Raw genomic sequence first — 15,558 nt, 5'->3', positions numbered from 1 at the left:
AAAAACATGTTAGGTTAATTGGCCACTCCAAATTGTCCATAGGTATGAATGTGAGTGTGAATGGTTGTTTGTCTATATGTGCTCTGTGATTGGCTGGCCACCGGTCCAGGGTGTAACCCAGTAGAAAATGTCACATTTCTCTCCCCATTCCCACTCGACAAAAGTAGCTGCTCACTAAGTAGACCTAATTCCTTAAGAATAATCCCCCTGTTATGTGTACTCAGCTTGTTTAAAATAATCTAATACTAAGAATGCTAATATAACACTGTGCTGACTTTAAGGCAATTTTCCGAATTAATACGTTAATGGGTTTGAATAAGCGATGCTAAGGGTGTGCATTTTGCTAGAAGTGACAAAAAGTTGTTTAAATAAGTAATTCATGATTTATACAAATTTGTATTAAAAAATGTTATCGCTGGGGTTCACTTCCGGTTTCCGGAGATGTACTTCCGGTTCACTTCCGGATCCCGCCGGGGAGGGAATGGCTAATGGAGACTGCACGAGAACGTGGTGGATGCCACCCACGTTGAGTTTTCACGCAGGAATGCCGTGAGTTTGACTGTATTGTGGTTTATTTTTGATATATTTGGATATTAGTTAGTGTGATTGATTAGACTAGGGACATTTGATTGTATAGCAGCCGCTCAAGATGGTGAGATTCACCTTTTCTGTTGCAGTTTTCACACACACACAGACATATTAAACAGGAAGACAATTAAACATTTCAGTGGAACTCCAGGGTCTTCGTTTGTGGTTTTAGCTTGGTGTCACTAACATCCCTGTTGAAAACACTACAAACATATTATCATATTTAAAATGTAAACAGTCCCCAGCTGCATGAGTGATTTAATTGTGATTGGATACACTCCTACTGTGGTATCATTAAGACTATAAACACAGCTGCATCCGATTTCGGTATTCAGCACCTTCTGTTCATTCATTCATTCATTTTCTACCGCTTATCCTCACAAGGTTTGCGGAGGTGCTGGAGCCTAGCCCAGCTGTCTTCGGGGCGAGAGGCGGGGTACATCCTGGACTGGTGGCCAGCCAATCACAGGGCACATATAGACAAACAACCATTCACACTCACATTCATACCTATGGACAATTTGGAGTCGCTAATTAACCTAGCATGTTTTTGGAATGTGGGAGGAAACCGGAGTACCTGTTTCTGCCTTTCTCTGTTCTTTAGTAGTCAGAAGTAGAACATACGTATGTTTCAGGAAAATATCAGTTCCCAACTAAATTTTTTTTTTTGTGGGAAGAGCTACACTTCAAGCATAATTTTTTTTCATCAGCTGGGATAGGCTCCATCACCCCCACGACCCTCGTGAGGATAAGCGGTAGAAAATGAATTAATGAATGTAACTAAGTAGGCTGCACGGCGGATGAGTGGTTAGTGTGCAGGCCACACAGCAAGGAGACCCGAGTTCGATCCCACCCTCGGCCATCTCTGTGTGGAGTTTGCATGTTCTCCCCGTGCATGCGTGGGTTTTCTCCGGGTACTCCGGTTCCCTCCCACATTCCAAAAACATGCTAGGTTAATTAGCCACTCCAAATTGTCCATAGGTATGAATGTGAGTGTGAATGGTTGTTTGTCTATATGTGCCCTGTGATTGGCTGGCCACCAGTCCAGGGTGTACCCTGCCTCTCGCCTGAAGACAGCTGGGATAGGCTCCAGCATCCCCCTGCGACCCTCGTGAGGATAAGCGGTAGAAAATGAATGAATGAATGAATGAACAATAATATGAGGAAAAACAATAACAATATTGTATTAGTATTAGAGTCAGGTTGTGAGTTTGATCCCCTGTTAACGAATAAACAACAACAAAACGATACAAGACAGGTCACAGAACCAGTACCAAATGGATCTATGTCCCCTGCTTATGAATGACTTCAAAATGGCATCTTTTTCCAGCCTTAATGACATTTCTAACCTTGCTGCTCGTTAAGGATGAATGATGCCCTCCCGCACCCATTTTTTTTTTCCAACCCTCAAGCATTAATTGCATTTATTCGGGCTATAAATTGAGCATTGTTCACGATATACCTTTTCAGTTGGAGTGAGACGCCCATTCATGAGGAGCATGACCTTGAAGTAAGCATGATGAGGACACACACATTTATATATATATATATATATATATATATATATATATATATATATATATATATATATATATATATATATATATATATATATATATATATATATATATATGTATATACATAGCGTTTTCCTGACCAGTGAAGGGGATGATCATCCATGTTAGAGACCTTCTGCCTGGCTAAGCTGCACCAACGTTACAAAGATAAGGGCCACAACTGAAGGTACGATTATTTGCACAAATATAAGGAATTCACCAAAGAAAGAATAACTGCATACCCGCCAAGTTTTAAGGGATCGTTTAAGTCAACACAAACAATAAACTGCACTTGTAAATGACTACCTTAAACCCGCTCCAAGCTGAAACTGAATTGAAGTGTTTGGATGGTTTCTATTTCAGGTGCAGGCAGATTGTTCATGTGCTAATAAGGACTTAGTAGGAGTAGTGAGGCACAATGTGTCAGACTCAGCATGGAGTCAGTGGCTATTTCCAGGAGGCCGTATGTACTAAACAACAATAATCAACAATGGGCACTAAAACAATTGTCATCACATATAAACAACAGTAGCCTATATCAGGGGTGGGCAAATATTTCGACTCGTGGGATGCATTGGTTTTATTTCATTTGAACATGCATCAGATTTTAATTGAATGCATCCCATAATCAGTTCCCAGTTCCACATGTCCAAAAAGGAGTAGGAAGAAGCAAAGCTTATTAAATCCTACCCCTCCATCTGGTACTTTTACAATCAGTAACTGTTACATTTGTTCACTTCCTGCTTTCCTAATATAGTTTAGTTTATTTTGTTTTGTTTTTATTTTTGTCTCGTACCGAAGTAGGAAGTGATATGAGCATCCAATGCCATAATGGGTACCATAGTAAGTGTCAATATAGTGATATATATAGCACATCATGACTGGTTCAAGACTCTTCATGCTTGTATTTAGCAAACATCAACTGTTACATTTGTTCACTTCCTACTTTCCTAATATAATTTAAGGTTTTTTGTTTGTTTTTAATTTTATTTAATTTCATTAATTTTATTTAATTTAATTTTAGTTTATTTTAGTTTAGTTTATTTCACATCATTATTATTACACATCATGACTGGTTCAAGACTCTTAATCCTTGTATTTAGCAAACATCAACTGTTACATTTGTTCACTTCCTGCTTTCCTAATATAATTTAAGTTTTTTGTTTGTTTTTAATTTAATTTAATTTTATTAATTTTATTAATTTTATTTAATTTTACTTTAGTTTATTTTAGTTTATTTCACATCATTATTATTACACATCATGACTGGTTCAAAACTCTTCATCCTTGTATTTAGCAAACATCAACTGTTACATTTGTTCACTTCCTGCTTTCCTAATATAATTTAAGGTTTTTTGTTTGTTTTTATTTAATTTTATTTTAGTTTTTTTTAATAGGATTTTTTTTGGCATTTTTTGTATTTTTATTTATTTTTTGTCACATACGTACGAGGTGATATGAGCATCCAATGACATAATGAGTACTAATACAACTCTTAGTATCAATACTATCAATATTTGGATTGGATCCAACCCCCCCCCCCCCACTCCCTTACCTAGATGTGTGTGTGTGTGTTTCTCATGCTGGGGTTGTTAATATTTATCCAGTGGAACCATGTGGCGCTGGTTTAAAGCTCATCTGAAGGTCTTCCTCCAACACCGGACGTACACACTGGGAGCAAAATGGAGATCCTGCAGAGAAAGCAGACAAAAAACACACTGACACACACACACACACACACACATACACACACACAGAGGCGCTCACATCCTCCACAATGGCAGTGAAAGTGAAAGGTGAAAGCAGCTAAAGGGGCGTCATGGGGTGTCATATTGGAACACATATACGCCAGCAAAGGGTAGTATTGTTTAAAATCACACATTTAAAATAAATAAATAAATAAAATAAACTAATTATTTTTATTTAATTTTATTTAAATTAAATTAAATTTTTATTTAAATTTATTACATTTATTTACATTTTAAAGTCAATTTTATTTTAATTATTTATATTTTTACATTTTATAATTTTATTTAAAATACATTTTGTGGTGATTAACTGCACATTTTATACTTTAAATATGTTTAAGAAGGATTGCATTTTTCTGCAAAAACATAAAGAGCAACACAAAAATGATTGATGTCATAATAATGACATGATATTGGCCAAAAATATAATGTTTACATGTCAATACTTAGTACAATATGTTCTTTTTCTACATTATTTGTGTTTGTTTTCGAGTGTATACCTTCAGGGGCAAACTGCATGAGCTCTGCATATGTAATCAGATATTAGCTGAATGAATACACACACAAACTCATGCATGAATGAACAGGAACCCACAGGGAAGGTCGAATAAAACAGAACAGAAGTCGTATTATTTTAATTCTTCTCGCTGTGCATGCAGCATTTTTGCATTATTAAGCAGAAATGTACATATCATAGCTGTTGCCATCGTGAACCCGTTCATTTTCTACCGCTTATCCTCACAAGGGTGGCGGGCGTGATGGAGCCTATCCCAGCTGATGAAAAAAAATGATGCTTGAAATGTAGCTTTTCCCACAAAAAAAAAAAAAATATTTGGGAACTGATATTTTCCCGAAACATACGTATGTTCTACTTCTGACTACTAAAGAACAGAGAAAAAAACAAACTTTTTTTTAATGAGAGAAAATTATGCTTGAAATGTAGCTTTTTAAAAAAAATGTTTTTAGTTGGGAACTAATATTTTCTTGAAAGAATGCACCCGGGATGAATTTTAACAGGAAAAGATCAAATTCAATCTTAAACTAATTAATTAAACTGGGGACATGTTTTATATAGATATATATTTTCTTTTGAAAGAAAAATGATCCTAAATAAAACTAAAATCATGCTGTTTGCTAACAGCAGAAAGGACACGTACCAGCAAATACAAATAGACGGTGTAGACATTGAAAGGGTGAAGGAAAATACATTTCTGGGGATCACAATAGATGAAAATATGAGCTTGGAAACCTCATATTACAAATATACAACATAAGGTGGCCAGAAATATTTCAATATTGAATAAAGCAAAATTTATTCTCAATCAGAAATCACTCCACACTCTTTATTGCTCTCTGGTTCTACCACATCTTACTTATTGTGTGGAAATATGGGCTAATAACTATAAAAGCAATCTTCACTCGCTAAATGTACTGCAAAAAAGGCCAGTAAGGATAATTCATAATGCCGCCTACAGAGAACATACTAACTCTTTATTTCTCAAATCACAAATACTTCAACTTGCTGATAGAACAATTCTAAGTACATATAAATGACGAATGAAAGGGAAAACTGAACATTTAAGGCTATTTTCACATTCACAAGCAAATGGCCGGTTGCATTGAGTGCATTTTTATACACTAAATCACATGATCTTGCTGCTTGCTGCTGGCTTTACGGCACGTTAAAAGTCTCTGTGGAACTAGACGAGGCGTCGGGTGCTACAGTAGATACTGTATGGATCCCCGGAGATACTATCGTTCCTCCTTTAGACCTCAAAGCATCTATCCAATTATGAAAGAGTAAATCCCAAGCAACAATGCTTCGGCGCTGTCGACTGATCAAGGAGAGAACGTGAGAGACGGCAGAGGCCTGGTTAGTGTTGATAGCTTCCTGTAAAACGTCGGGTCCAGCAGGAGAATGGAGGTCGCTGAATGTGATATATTACCCCAACACAAAAAACACCACTCAATAACCGAAAGGGCAGAGAAATTGATGTGAAGCTCCCACAGGAGCCTTTGTTAGCGTCTTCCCCGTGTTTGAAGCAGATGAGAGGAAATGGCGATAGAAACGAGAGAAGGATGCCGTCCGAGTGGGTCGGAAAAATACTGAGGGGGAGGATCGATGTCTGTTTTTAAGCGAGTTAATGAATGTAACATAGTTTGCAATGCAATGAAACACTTCGCCTGCTACAGTAGAGTCTTTTCGCAGGACTTATCTTCCGTGCTCGTAAAAACGTTCCTGACACACAGCTCATTCCTCTGGAAAATTTCTGAATTTTCCCGTGTTGTGAATACTGAATTACGACTGTATGAAAAATAAAATAAATTTATCAGAAATCCAGAAATTTGCTGGGTTGTTACCGCTCTCGTTTATCGCCGGGGATAGGTTCCCAAAATATTGTTTAAAATTATTTTTTAAATATTTTTAAGGCTGTAAAACCCCTCAACAAACTAATCTCAAAATTTCAAAATTCTTATTTTATTTGAATTTTAATGATTGAACTTACAAAATAGGACACAAGAAATTAACTGACTCGCGCATATTTCATTTGTCTAATTGTGGCTTATCCTAGCGCAGTTAGGCTGTAGCTTTTTTTGTATCTTCCGTGTTAAATTATTTGAGTGATTGAGACGCTCGTAAAAATATTCCTGACACATAGCTCATTCCTCTGGAAAATTTCTGAATTTTCCCGTGTTGTGAATACTGAATTGCGACTGTATGAAAAATAAAATAAATTTATCAGAAATCCAGAAATTTGCTGGGTTGTGAATGCTCTTGTTTATCGCCGAGGATAGGTTCCCAAAATAATTTTTTAAAAATTATTTTTTAAATATTTTAAGGCTGTAAAACCCCTCAACAAACTCATCTCAAAATCTCATAATTCAGATTTTATTTGAATTTTAATGATCAACTTATTAACAAAGATAGGACACAAGAAATTAATTGACTACCTTTTAGCAAATTTCCACAGCATTTCAGTCAAGCTTCAGCTTCCGAACGGCTCCTGTGTTCATTCTAAAATTTAGATTTTTGTACCTATTCAATGCATTTCAGTTTCCCGCCAGCTTTTCAGGATTCAAACGCAATGTCTGCTGACATTACATCAACTAGTTCATAAAATAAATTTATATCACAAAATAACCTTGACTTTACATACATGTTTCGCTTGGAGAATTCCTGTTATTCAAGGTCTAGTAACAAAAAAACATATCTGGTTATTTAACAGTACAAAGGTTTTCTACCCCAATTGTGGCAAATTAGTAAAGCACAGCTGCTTAGACCCAGACCCACGGATGGTTGGTTCAATTCCTGATTTGAACTAATTTACTTTCATTATACCTTTTTAGCAAATTTCCACAGCATTTCAGTCAAGCTTCAGCTTATAAATAAATTGACATCACAAAATAACCTTGACTTTACATACGTGTTGCGCTTGGAGAATTCCTGATATTCAAGGTCTAGTAACAAAAAACACATGTGGTTATTTAACAGTACTACATGTCTGCTGTACAGTAGCCAGCCTTTATGTATAAAATATTACAGCACGATGGGGCTGTAAGGTACAAGCGCATTTGTGCTTTCCTGTAGGCGTAAAAGGTGACATGCAGCACAAAGATGAGAACATGTGCTGTGACAGAGTCAGGTCAGAGGGGATGAGAGCATATCTTCAAGCACTGGCTGCACGGTGGATCAGTGGGCAATCTCTACAATCTGTAGGTTTTTATTAGCTTTTTAAACACGACGTGGTTGCAAGCGGCAGGTAACACTGCTCAACAATTTTTTTTCTCAGATAAAAGTGGCTAAATCTGGACTGTACACCCTGGACTGGTGGCCGGCCAATCACAGGGCACATATAGACAAACAACCATTCACACTCACATTCATACCTATGGACAATTTGGAGTGGTCAATTAACCTAGCATGTTTTTGGAATGTGGGAGGGAACCGGAGTACCCGGAGAAAACCCACGCATGCACGGCGGGGAGAACATGCAAACTCCACACAGAGATGGCCGAGGGTGGAATCGAACCCTGGTCTCCTAGCTGTGAGGTCTGAGCGCTAACGACACTTTTCAATTTTTGTGAGTGAAAAACATATGAACCAATAAAATTAACTCCTCTCAAAGGCTTTAAATGCAAAGGGCCCACTGGACTGCGCAACAGAAGCCACAATCCATGTCACCATGTAGACCTATTTTGACTCAATAATGTATCTTCGAAAAAATAGCTTCAGACTTACTATTTCTTCATTAGTAACCTAAACCAAGAAAAAAATATTATTTTTGTTATGGAATCATTTTGCTTGTAGACCAGTATAATATAAACACACTTAATTTTTCAAATATTTTTTATTCTTAATTAATCTTAATAATCTAAATTTCTTTTCTATAATATTTTGACTTTATTCCTAAATAGTTCACAGTGTTGAAAAATGTCTGGGATTGAATGAGTTATATAGTTATATATTGTATATATTTATATATATATATATATATATATATATATATATATATATATATATATATATATATATATATATATATATATATATATATATATATGTAGTTGTTTTTATTTATTTATTTATTATTTATTTATTTATAATTACAATAATACAATTAAAATTGTATATATTTTTTGTAATTTTTATTTATTATATATAGGCTAATTGTGGCTACATTCTGGCTAACATTAGCCACTTTGGCATGCTAATATGTTTGGCCTTCACTGTATGTCTTCACGTGTGACTTCAATTGTAAGAATTGTAAAAATTTCAATTGTAAAAAGCTCCAGTACCAGTAATCAGATAGCATAGATGGTCACAGATGCTGGGTTGGCTCTCTGTGGGAGTGCTAATTAGCCAAGATATGCTCCTCTTCTTAACGCCGGGATGACCTTCAACATTGTTCTATTAAGGAAGCCCCCGCACATTCTCCGAGACACACACATGTTGCTAAATCATACTGTTACTCGCCTACTATCCTGGAAGAATGCCGTTAGCTCAAGCACGGAGCTCAAGATGGTGTCGAGATTGTGTGGGGGCGACACTACCAGCGTTTTACCGGAACGGAATTCCACTCTAATATTTTTGTAATACAGTGGAACCTCGGTTAGCTAAAGAAAGTTGCCAATATCTTCAAGGAAGGTAAAAGTTAGCTGAAGCGGGTATCACGTTACAACAGGGGTCCCAAACACACGGCCCAGGACACTAGTTTGAGGCCCCCGCCTTGATATGAAAGTTTAATGTTAGTTGCGGCCCGCGCAAGTTTGATATGGATGCTGTATGGTATCATGTACCCAGAAAAAATAATTACGTTTGATTAATGTTCATGTTAAAGGTTAAATAACTGTTAATAGTTATCCTCCCTATCTGTGTGGAAGTGGTAATGGTTTTTGGCTATTTAAGTTTAAAGGAAATAACTTGAAGGCTACCGTTTAGGTCGCTAGCTCTCTAGTTTGCGAGTTAGCATGTGTCTCAAGACTCTGCAGTTGCGCAATATGTTGTAAATAAAAAGAGTATAAATGTGACTATAGTCGTGTTTTGTCATGTCTACAGGGCTCTAATAATGCTTTGTTCATTTTAATCTGCCATGTTCTCCCCGTGCATGCGTGGGTTTTCTCCAGCACCCCCGCGACCCCCATGAGGATAAGCGTTAGAAAATGAATGAATAATGAACTGGCTGCACGGTGACCGAGTGGTTAGCACGCAGGCCTCACAGCTAGGAGACCCGAGTTCAATTCCACCACCTGCCATCCCCGTGCATGTGTGGGTTTTCTCCAGGTACTCCGGTTTCCTCCCACATTCCAAAAAACATGCTAGGTTAATTGGCTAACTCCAAATTGTCCATAGGTATGAATGTGAGTGTGAATGGTTGTTTGTCTATATGTGCCCTGTGATTGGCTGACCACCATTCCAGGGTGTACCCCGCCTCTCTCAGATGTGGCTCCGTTTTTTGTGTTTTCTGAAAAAAACATGCTTGTCACTTTGACTGACATGTTGAAAAATATGTACATGATTCGTATCAGGTGCTGAAATGTATCTGACAGGCACAAATCAGGTCACAGTGTGTCGGGCATTTCATTTCATGCCCTCTGTGACAAGATTGACATGCTTATGCCAACTAATGCCAGGGGGACAAACAACTTGATTCATCATTGATAATTTATTCTCCGGAAAAACATTCACGTTTTTTTTTTCTCCCTAAATATCACTTCCATACCGAGGAGGGAGGGGGGGGGGATTACAGTTGGCTCGTATGCTGCGGAGACAGACAAGTTCTACATAAATGACCTGAGCGTAGTGTTTTCCGGAGCTGCAGGACAAGAGCTCAGTGTCATTCCGCAGCTTTAAGACGAAGGCTGCATGCTGGCAAGAAGAGAAGGGAAAGAGAGGACTGATTTAAATGCACGCACGCACACACACACACACACACACACACACACACACACGTATGCATGTGATGAGAGGTCAGAAGGTAAGCAGTGTCTGTCTGGTATAATTATGAAGACATGCATGGAATGGTTATAGAGAGCATACAGGGAAGACAGGCTGTCACCAATCTGTCACCTTGTGTCTACCACGGCCTGGACACACACTTACTCACCTGCTCGGCAAATTTAGATGTCTTCCAACTGTGTTAACGCAGGGGAGTTTTTTTTTTAAAGTAATGTCAGGAAGTCTACTGAAACTTAGGGCGCATAAAAGTCAAAGGTCCATTTCAGGTTTTAATATGTTTTCTCCTCGAAAACAAGTCGTCGAGACTAGGGATTCTCCTATAATAATCCTATCTTGTTGAGCCGTAGAAAGTGTATTTTATTCTCATGTATCATCTGTTTAAGCAGAATGTGCATCTTAGTTATGTATTTGTTATACAGGGTCAGTCAAAAATAATCACATTTGTAGGTTAAATAAAAGGCAAATAAAGTAAAGTAACAAAAAAGTTAACTGTAAAACATTCATTCATTTTCTAATGCTTATCCTCATGAGGGTCGCGGGGGGTGCTGGAGCCTATCCCAGCTGTCTTTTGTCGAGAGGCGGGGTACAACCTGGACTGGTGGCCAGCCAATCACAGGGCACATATAGACAAACAACCATTCACACTCACATGAATTGAATTGGCTCATCGTTGTGCATTGTTTGATTTCCTTACTCAATCCATTCCATAGTTTGATTCCACATACTGAAATGCTATGGCTAGCATAACGTAGTCCTAGCATAGAAGTGTTTCAAATGTACTTCTTCCCTGAGATCATATTTCTCCTCTCTTGTAGAGAAGTATTGGATGACATTTTTAGCTAATTGCTTATTTTTAGCCTTATGTATTATTTTAGCATAAAGAAGATGAACTATATCAGCAAGTTTAAGTAATTCTGATTTTAGAAATAAGGAGTTAGTATGTTCTCTGTAGGCGGCATTATGAATTATCCTTACTGACCTTTTTTTTTGCTAATATAATGAACACAAAACATACTATTGACTTTAAAATAGTTTATTTCATGAACAATATCTAAATTCACATACACAGTAAGGGTAGAAAATGCAGGGCTTCATACTGTATCTCCTCCGTCAGGATGGTGGTGGGAATGGGTATGTGGGTAAAACTAGGACAGTGCTACAACACGTAAAGGATAAATTTGTCGTGTTTAGGTACCTGTGAGACAAAGACATACACTCCTGAACATAAACTTAAGACTGGATCTAAAATTGTCCCTGGGAATATCGCGTTTTCCAGAAATTATTTCGTAGTAGACTATGGTTTATTAGTCAAAACGGCATGACATTACCTGACATTATATTACCTTAACATGTAAGCAATGCATAATAGGAATGTAAAGGTGACTATAGGTGTGTCATTTCATCGACATCGAACTGTATTTATACTGTATACCAGGGGTCTCAAACTCAATTTACCTGGGGGCCACTGGAGCTAGGGTCTGGGCAAGGCTGGGCCTTTTCAAAAAACAAAACAAAACGCATTTATTAAAAACGGAAAAATATACAAACTTTTTCAGTGCTTTGGTTCCGATTTTCTACAAAAGCTCTGATAAAACATTCCACTGTTCTCAAATATCTTACTTTTTATTTTTCTGCACAAAATAAGATGAAAAATAAATAAACAAATCAAGAATAAAGAAAATCAATCAGTAATAAATAAATATAATAATAATAATAAAACGGCAAATAATTAAAAATTAAGAAACCACATATAGTTGGTGGGTAGACAAATTATTTTTTTCAGATTAAAATGAACAAAGTATTATTAGAGCCCTGTAGACATGACAAAACACGACTATAGTCACATTTATACTCTTTTTATTTACAACATATTGCGCAACTGCAGGGTCTTGAGACACATGCTAACTCGCAAACTAGAGAGCTAGCGACCTAAACGGTAGCCTTCAAGTTATTTCCTTTCAACTTAAATCGCCAAAAACTTACCACTTCCACACGGATAGGGAGGATAACTATTAACAGTTATTTAACCTTTAACATGAACATTAATGAAATGTTTTCCTAGGTCTTGAGATTGTGTTTAGGAGTGTATATATCCCAAATGCAGTAATTACTAGTACACTTGCCTTGTTATTGTAATATCTCACTTTGACGTATTGTAGCAAGCATTGGTTCTGTACAGTGTAACAGTGTAACGTGTCCGTGAAGGTGACGCCTATAATCACTGTTACATTTACTGGATGAAGAAAAGACTCACTGATTGTAGTCGACAATGTCTCTTTGTGCTTCATTCGTTCTTCTTCGTCGTTACATTGGAAGAAATCCTTACCAAAGAAGAAGAAGAAGGCAATTTGGTCCCTTGCTTCACCAGAGCTGGAAAAGATACAACATGTGCTTCCCTGTTTTAAGTACATAGTACACACTGGAAGACCTTCACCTGTGTGGCTGGATTATCATACAAGATCTCGAGAAAACACAGCCGTTGACATTGTGAAAGATGAACTACAACGTTTGTGCAAACAATATGTGTGTAATTGTGTCTTTTCGAAATGATTCTCATGGTGGAACAACACCGAAAACAACAATAAGAAGGCATTTGCTGCTATACACAAACTCAGTGTTTTGAGTTCAAATGTCAAAGAGTACATTAAAATTCTGTTTTTTTTTTCATTTTTTTTTTCTTTTAGCAGTGCGCTCCAACTCATCCACCCATCCCACCCGTTTCTGACTCACTGTTGCTACGACGGGTGAGGCTCCGAAGCGGAGCTATGCTGTGCCGGGGGGGCAGTACTCGGGTTCTTCACCCCTGCTGTGCCTGAGACAAACTGTGCAAACGTTACTGTGCTCTTCAACCTGGGGGGGTGCTACCATCGCTGCTACCGGTACGTTTAAGTGACTGTACCACTCCAGAACAATGTGTGTGTGTGTGTGTGTGTTCATGTCATAAATGTTTTCCAGGCAGTGATGGACTCACGACGACCAATCAAACTGTAAATGACAGATTGAGTTCATATATATATATATATATATATAGTATGTCGTCAGTATGTCGTCGAGCAGGAAGTATGTCCCCAAAAGAACAAATCATTGTTTTGTCTCTCGTACAAAAAAGAACTGTAGTAAATATGGCAGTTTGTGTATCCAGAGGTCTCTCCAGAAGTCAGTTGTTACGAGGTAACCAGGGAGTAGATCATACTGAAACACAAGAAGAAAAAAAAAAAAAAACGAAGTGAGTGAGTCGAAAAAATGTAATGGTTGGGGGGGGGTTAGGGTTGACATTTTTCTCATTCAGTATTAGGGATCGACCAATTTTTTTTCGAGCCGATGCCGATTTTTTTCCATCACCCGATTTTTGCCGATTTTGCTTGGGCCGATATTTGTGACCGATACTGTTTTTGCTGCCTCATTTAAAATGAAAAAATAACAACGATGTATAACTGAAAATACATTGGCGAACCCACACGCGTATATCGGCCGGCCGATTTATCGGTCAATCCTTATTCAGTACCATGAGAAAATATTACTATTACTATGCTGTTTTGTTTCAATTTGAACACGGTTTGTAGCGGAAATAACGAATGAAAAGTACTCAGAGGCAAAACACATGTTAAAAACTTCACTCCGATACTCTGGTACATGTCAAGATTTTCGGGAAATACTGACTGAAAATACATAGGCGAACCCACGCGCGTATTCAAGTAAAGAACGCAAATATCGTCCGGCCGATTTATCGGTCGATCCTTATTCAGTACCATGAGAAAATATTACTATACTCCACTTTGATAGTACACAACATCAACCATTCGATCATTTGTCTCCATTTGCCAATAGTGTGTGTACAAAACTTTAAGCTATGCTGTTTTGTTTCAATTTGAACACGGTTTGTAGCGGAAATAACAAATGAAAAGTACTCAAAGGCAAAACACATGTTAAAAACATGACTCCAATACTCTGGTACATATCAACATTTTCAGGAAATACTTGATATGTACTGCGATTAGCCTTCATATCTGTAGTTTTTGTGTCTACAAAACTTTAAGCTATGCTGTTTTGTTTCAATTTGAACACGGTTTGTAGCGGAAATAACGAATGAAAAGTACTCAAAGGCAAAAACACATGTTAAAAACTTCACTCCGATACTCTGGTACATATCAAAATTTTCAGAAAATACTTGATGTGTACTGTGATTAGCCTTCATATCTGTAGTTTTTGTCCGGACCAAACAATGCCCGTATCGGCTGATACCGATTCAAGTAAAGAACGCAAATATCGGTCGGCCGATATATCGGTCGATCCTTATTCAGTACCATGAGAAAGTATCACTATACTCCAATTTGGTAGTAACAACATCAACTATTCGATCATTTGTCTCCGTTTTGCCAATAGTGTGTCTACAAAACTTTAAGCTATGCTGTTTTGTTTCAATTTGAACACGGTTTGTAGCGGAAATAACGAATGAAAAGTACTCAAAGGCAAAACACATGTTAAAAACTTCACTCCGATACTCTGGTACATATCAAAATTTTCAGAAAATACTTGATGTGTACTGCGATTAGCCTTCATACCTGTAGTTTTTGTCCGGACCAAACAATGCCCGTATCGGCCAATACCGATTCAAGTAAAGAACGCACAACTTCACTCCGATATTCTGGTACATACTCTGGTACTGCGATTAGCCTTCATATCTGTATTTTTTGTCCAATGCTCAGTCAAACATATGCATAAAGTAGTACCTTAGTTGGGGTTTTGCTAGCAATCACCTGGTTTTGGTGGCATTTGCTGACCTCATACAGTATCTGGTGTTTTGGTGTTCACTTGTACACTCACCAAAACCCATCTCTGGTGGTCTCAGTCCACTTCTTTGGTCCGGTCCAAGGTTTAGTGGACAGTGTTCACATTTGACCAAAGAAACTGAACGACGGAGATGCTGATTCTCAACCAGAAATTTCCCTAATCGACCGACATCCCAACTAAAGTTAATGTGAAGTTACTTCTACACAAGAATTGAACCCAAAATTGAGATTCCCAGAATAATATTCTCAGGACCCCTCCATCCCTTCCCTACGTTTGATCCCCCGGATTGCAGCATCCTGATGTATAACTCCTTCAGGGTTAGCCCGTAGGTGGAAACATCACCAGATTGTTATCAAATCTTGATTTCCTTTCTCCCCTGCCTCAACCCACTGCTTCGTTTGCTAGTATCAGTAAATTC

At 37.6% G+C, this 15,558-nt stretch overlaps 1 protein-coding gene and 1 long non-coding RNA gene across 4 annotated transcripts in view; one reads left to right on the top strand and one right to left on the bottom strand.

Annotated features, from left to right (window-relative positions):
* The first annotated feature begins 468 nt into the window (after positions 1–468).
* LOC131129197 (uncharacterized) lies at positions 469–13,607 on the top strand. Its single transcript, XR_009129788.1, has 4 exons — positions 469–549; positions 2,059–2,098; positions 2,234–2,331; positions 13,034–13,607. It is a non-coding gene; the product is annotated as an uncharacterized LOC131129197 (long non-coding RNA).
* cnih3 (cornichon family AMPA receptor auxiliary protein 3) overlaps positions 11,348–15,558 on the bottom strand; it is a 43,306-nt gene continuing 39,095 nt past the window's right edge. For 2 of the 3 annotated variants that reach the window (XM_058072446.1, XM_058072427.1), the window contains exon 6: positions 11,349–13,541. In XM_058072446.1, the coding sequence (XP_057928429.1) occupies positions 13,514–13,541 (28 nt within the window). In that variant the 3' untranslated portion in view covers positions 11,349–13,513. Of the gene's footprint in view, positions 13,542–15,558 lie in introns of all 3 variants that reach the window. The other variant, XM_058072436.1, reaches the window with a different exon arrangement.

Source organism: Doryrhamphus excisus, chromosome 1 (assembly GCF_030265055.1).
Source record: "Doryrhamphus excisus isolate RoL2022-K1 chromosome 1, RoL_Dexc_1.0, whole genome shotgun sequence".
Lineage (NCBI taxonomy): Eukaryota > Metazoa > Chordata > Actinopteri > Syngnathiformes > Syngnathidae > Doryrhamphus > Doryrhamphus excisus.
This window is presented reverse-complemented; position numbering and strand designations above follow the sequence as displayed.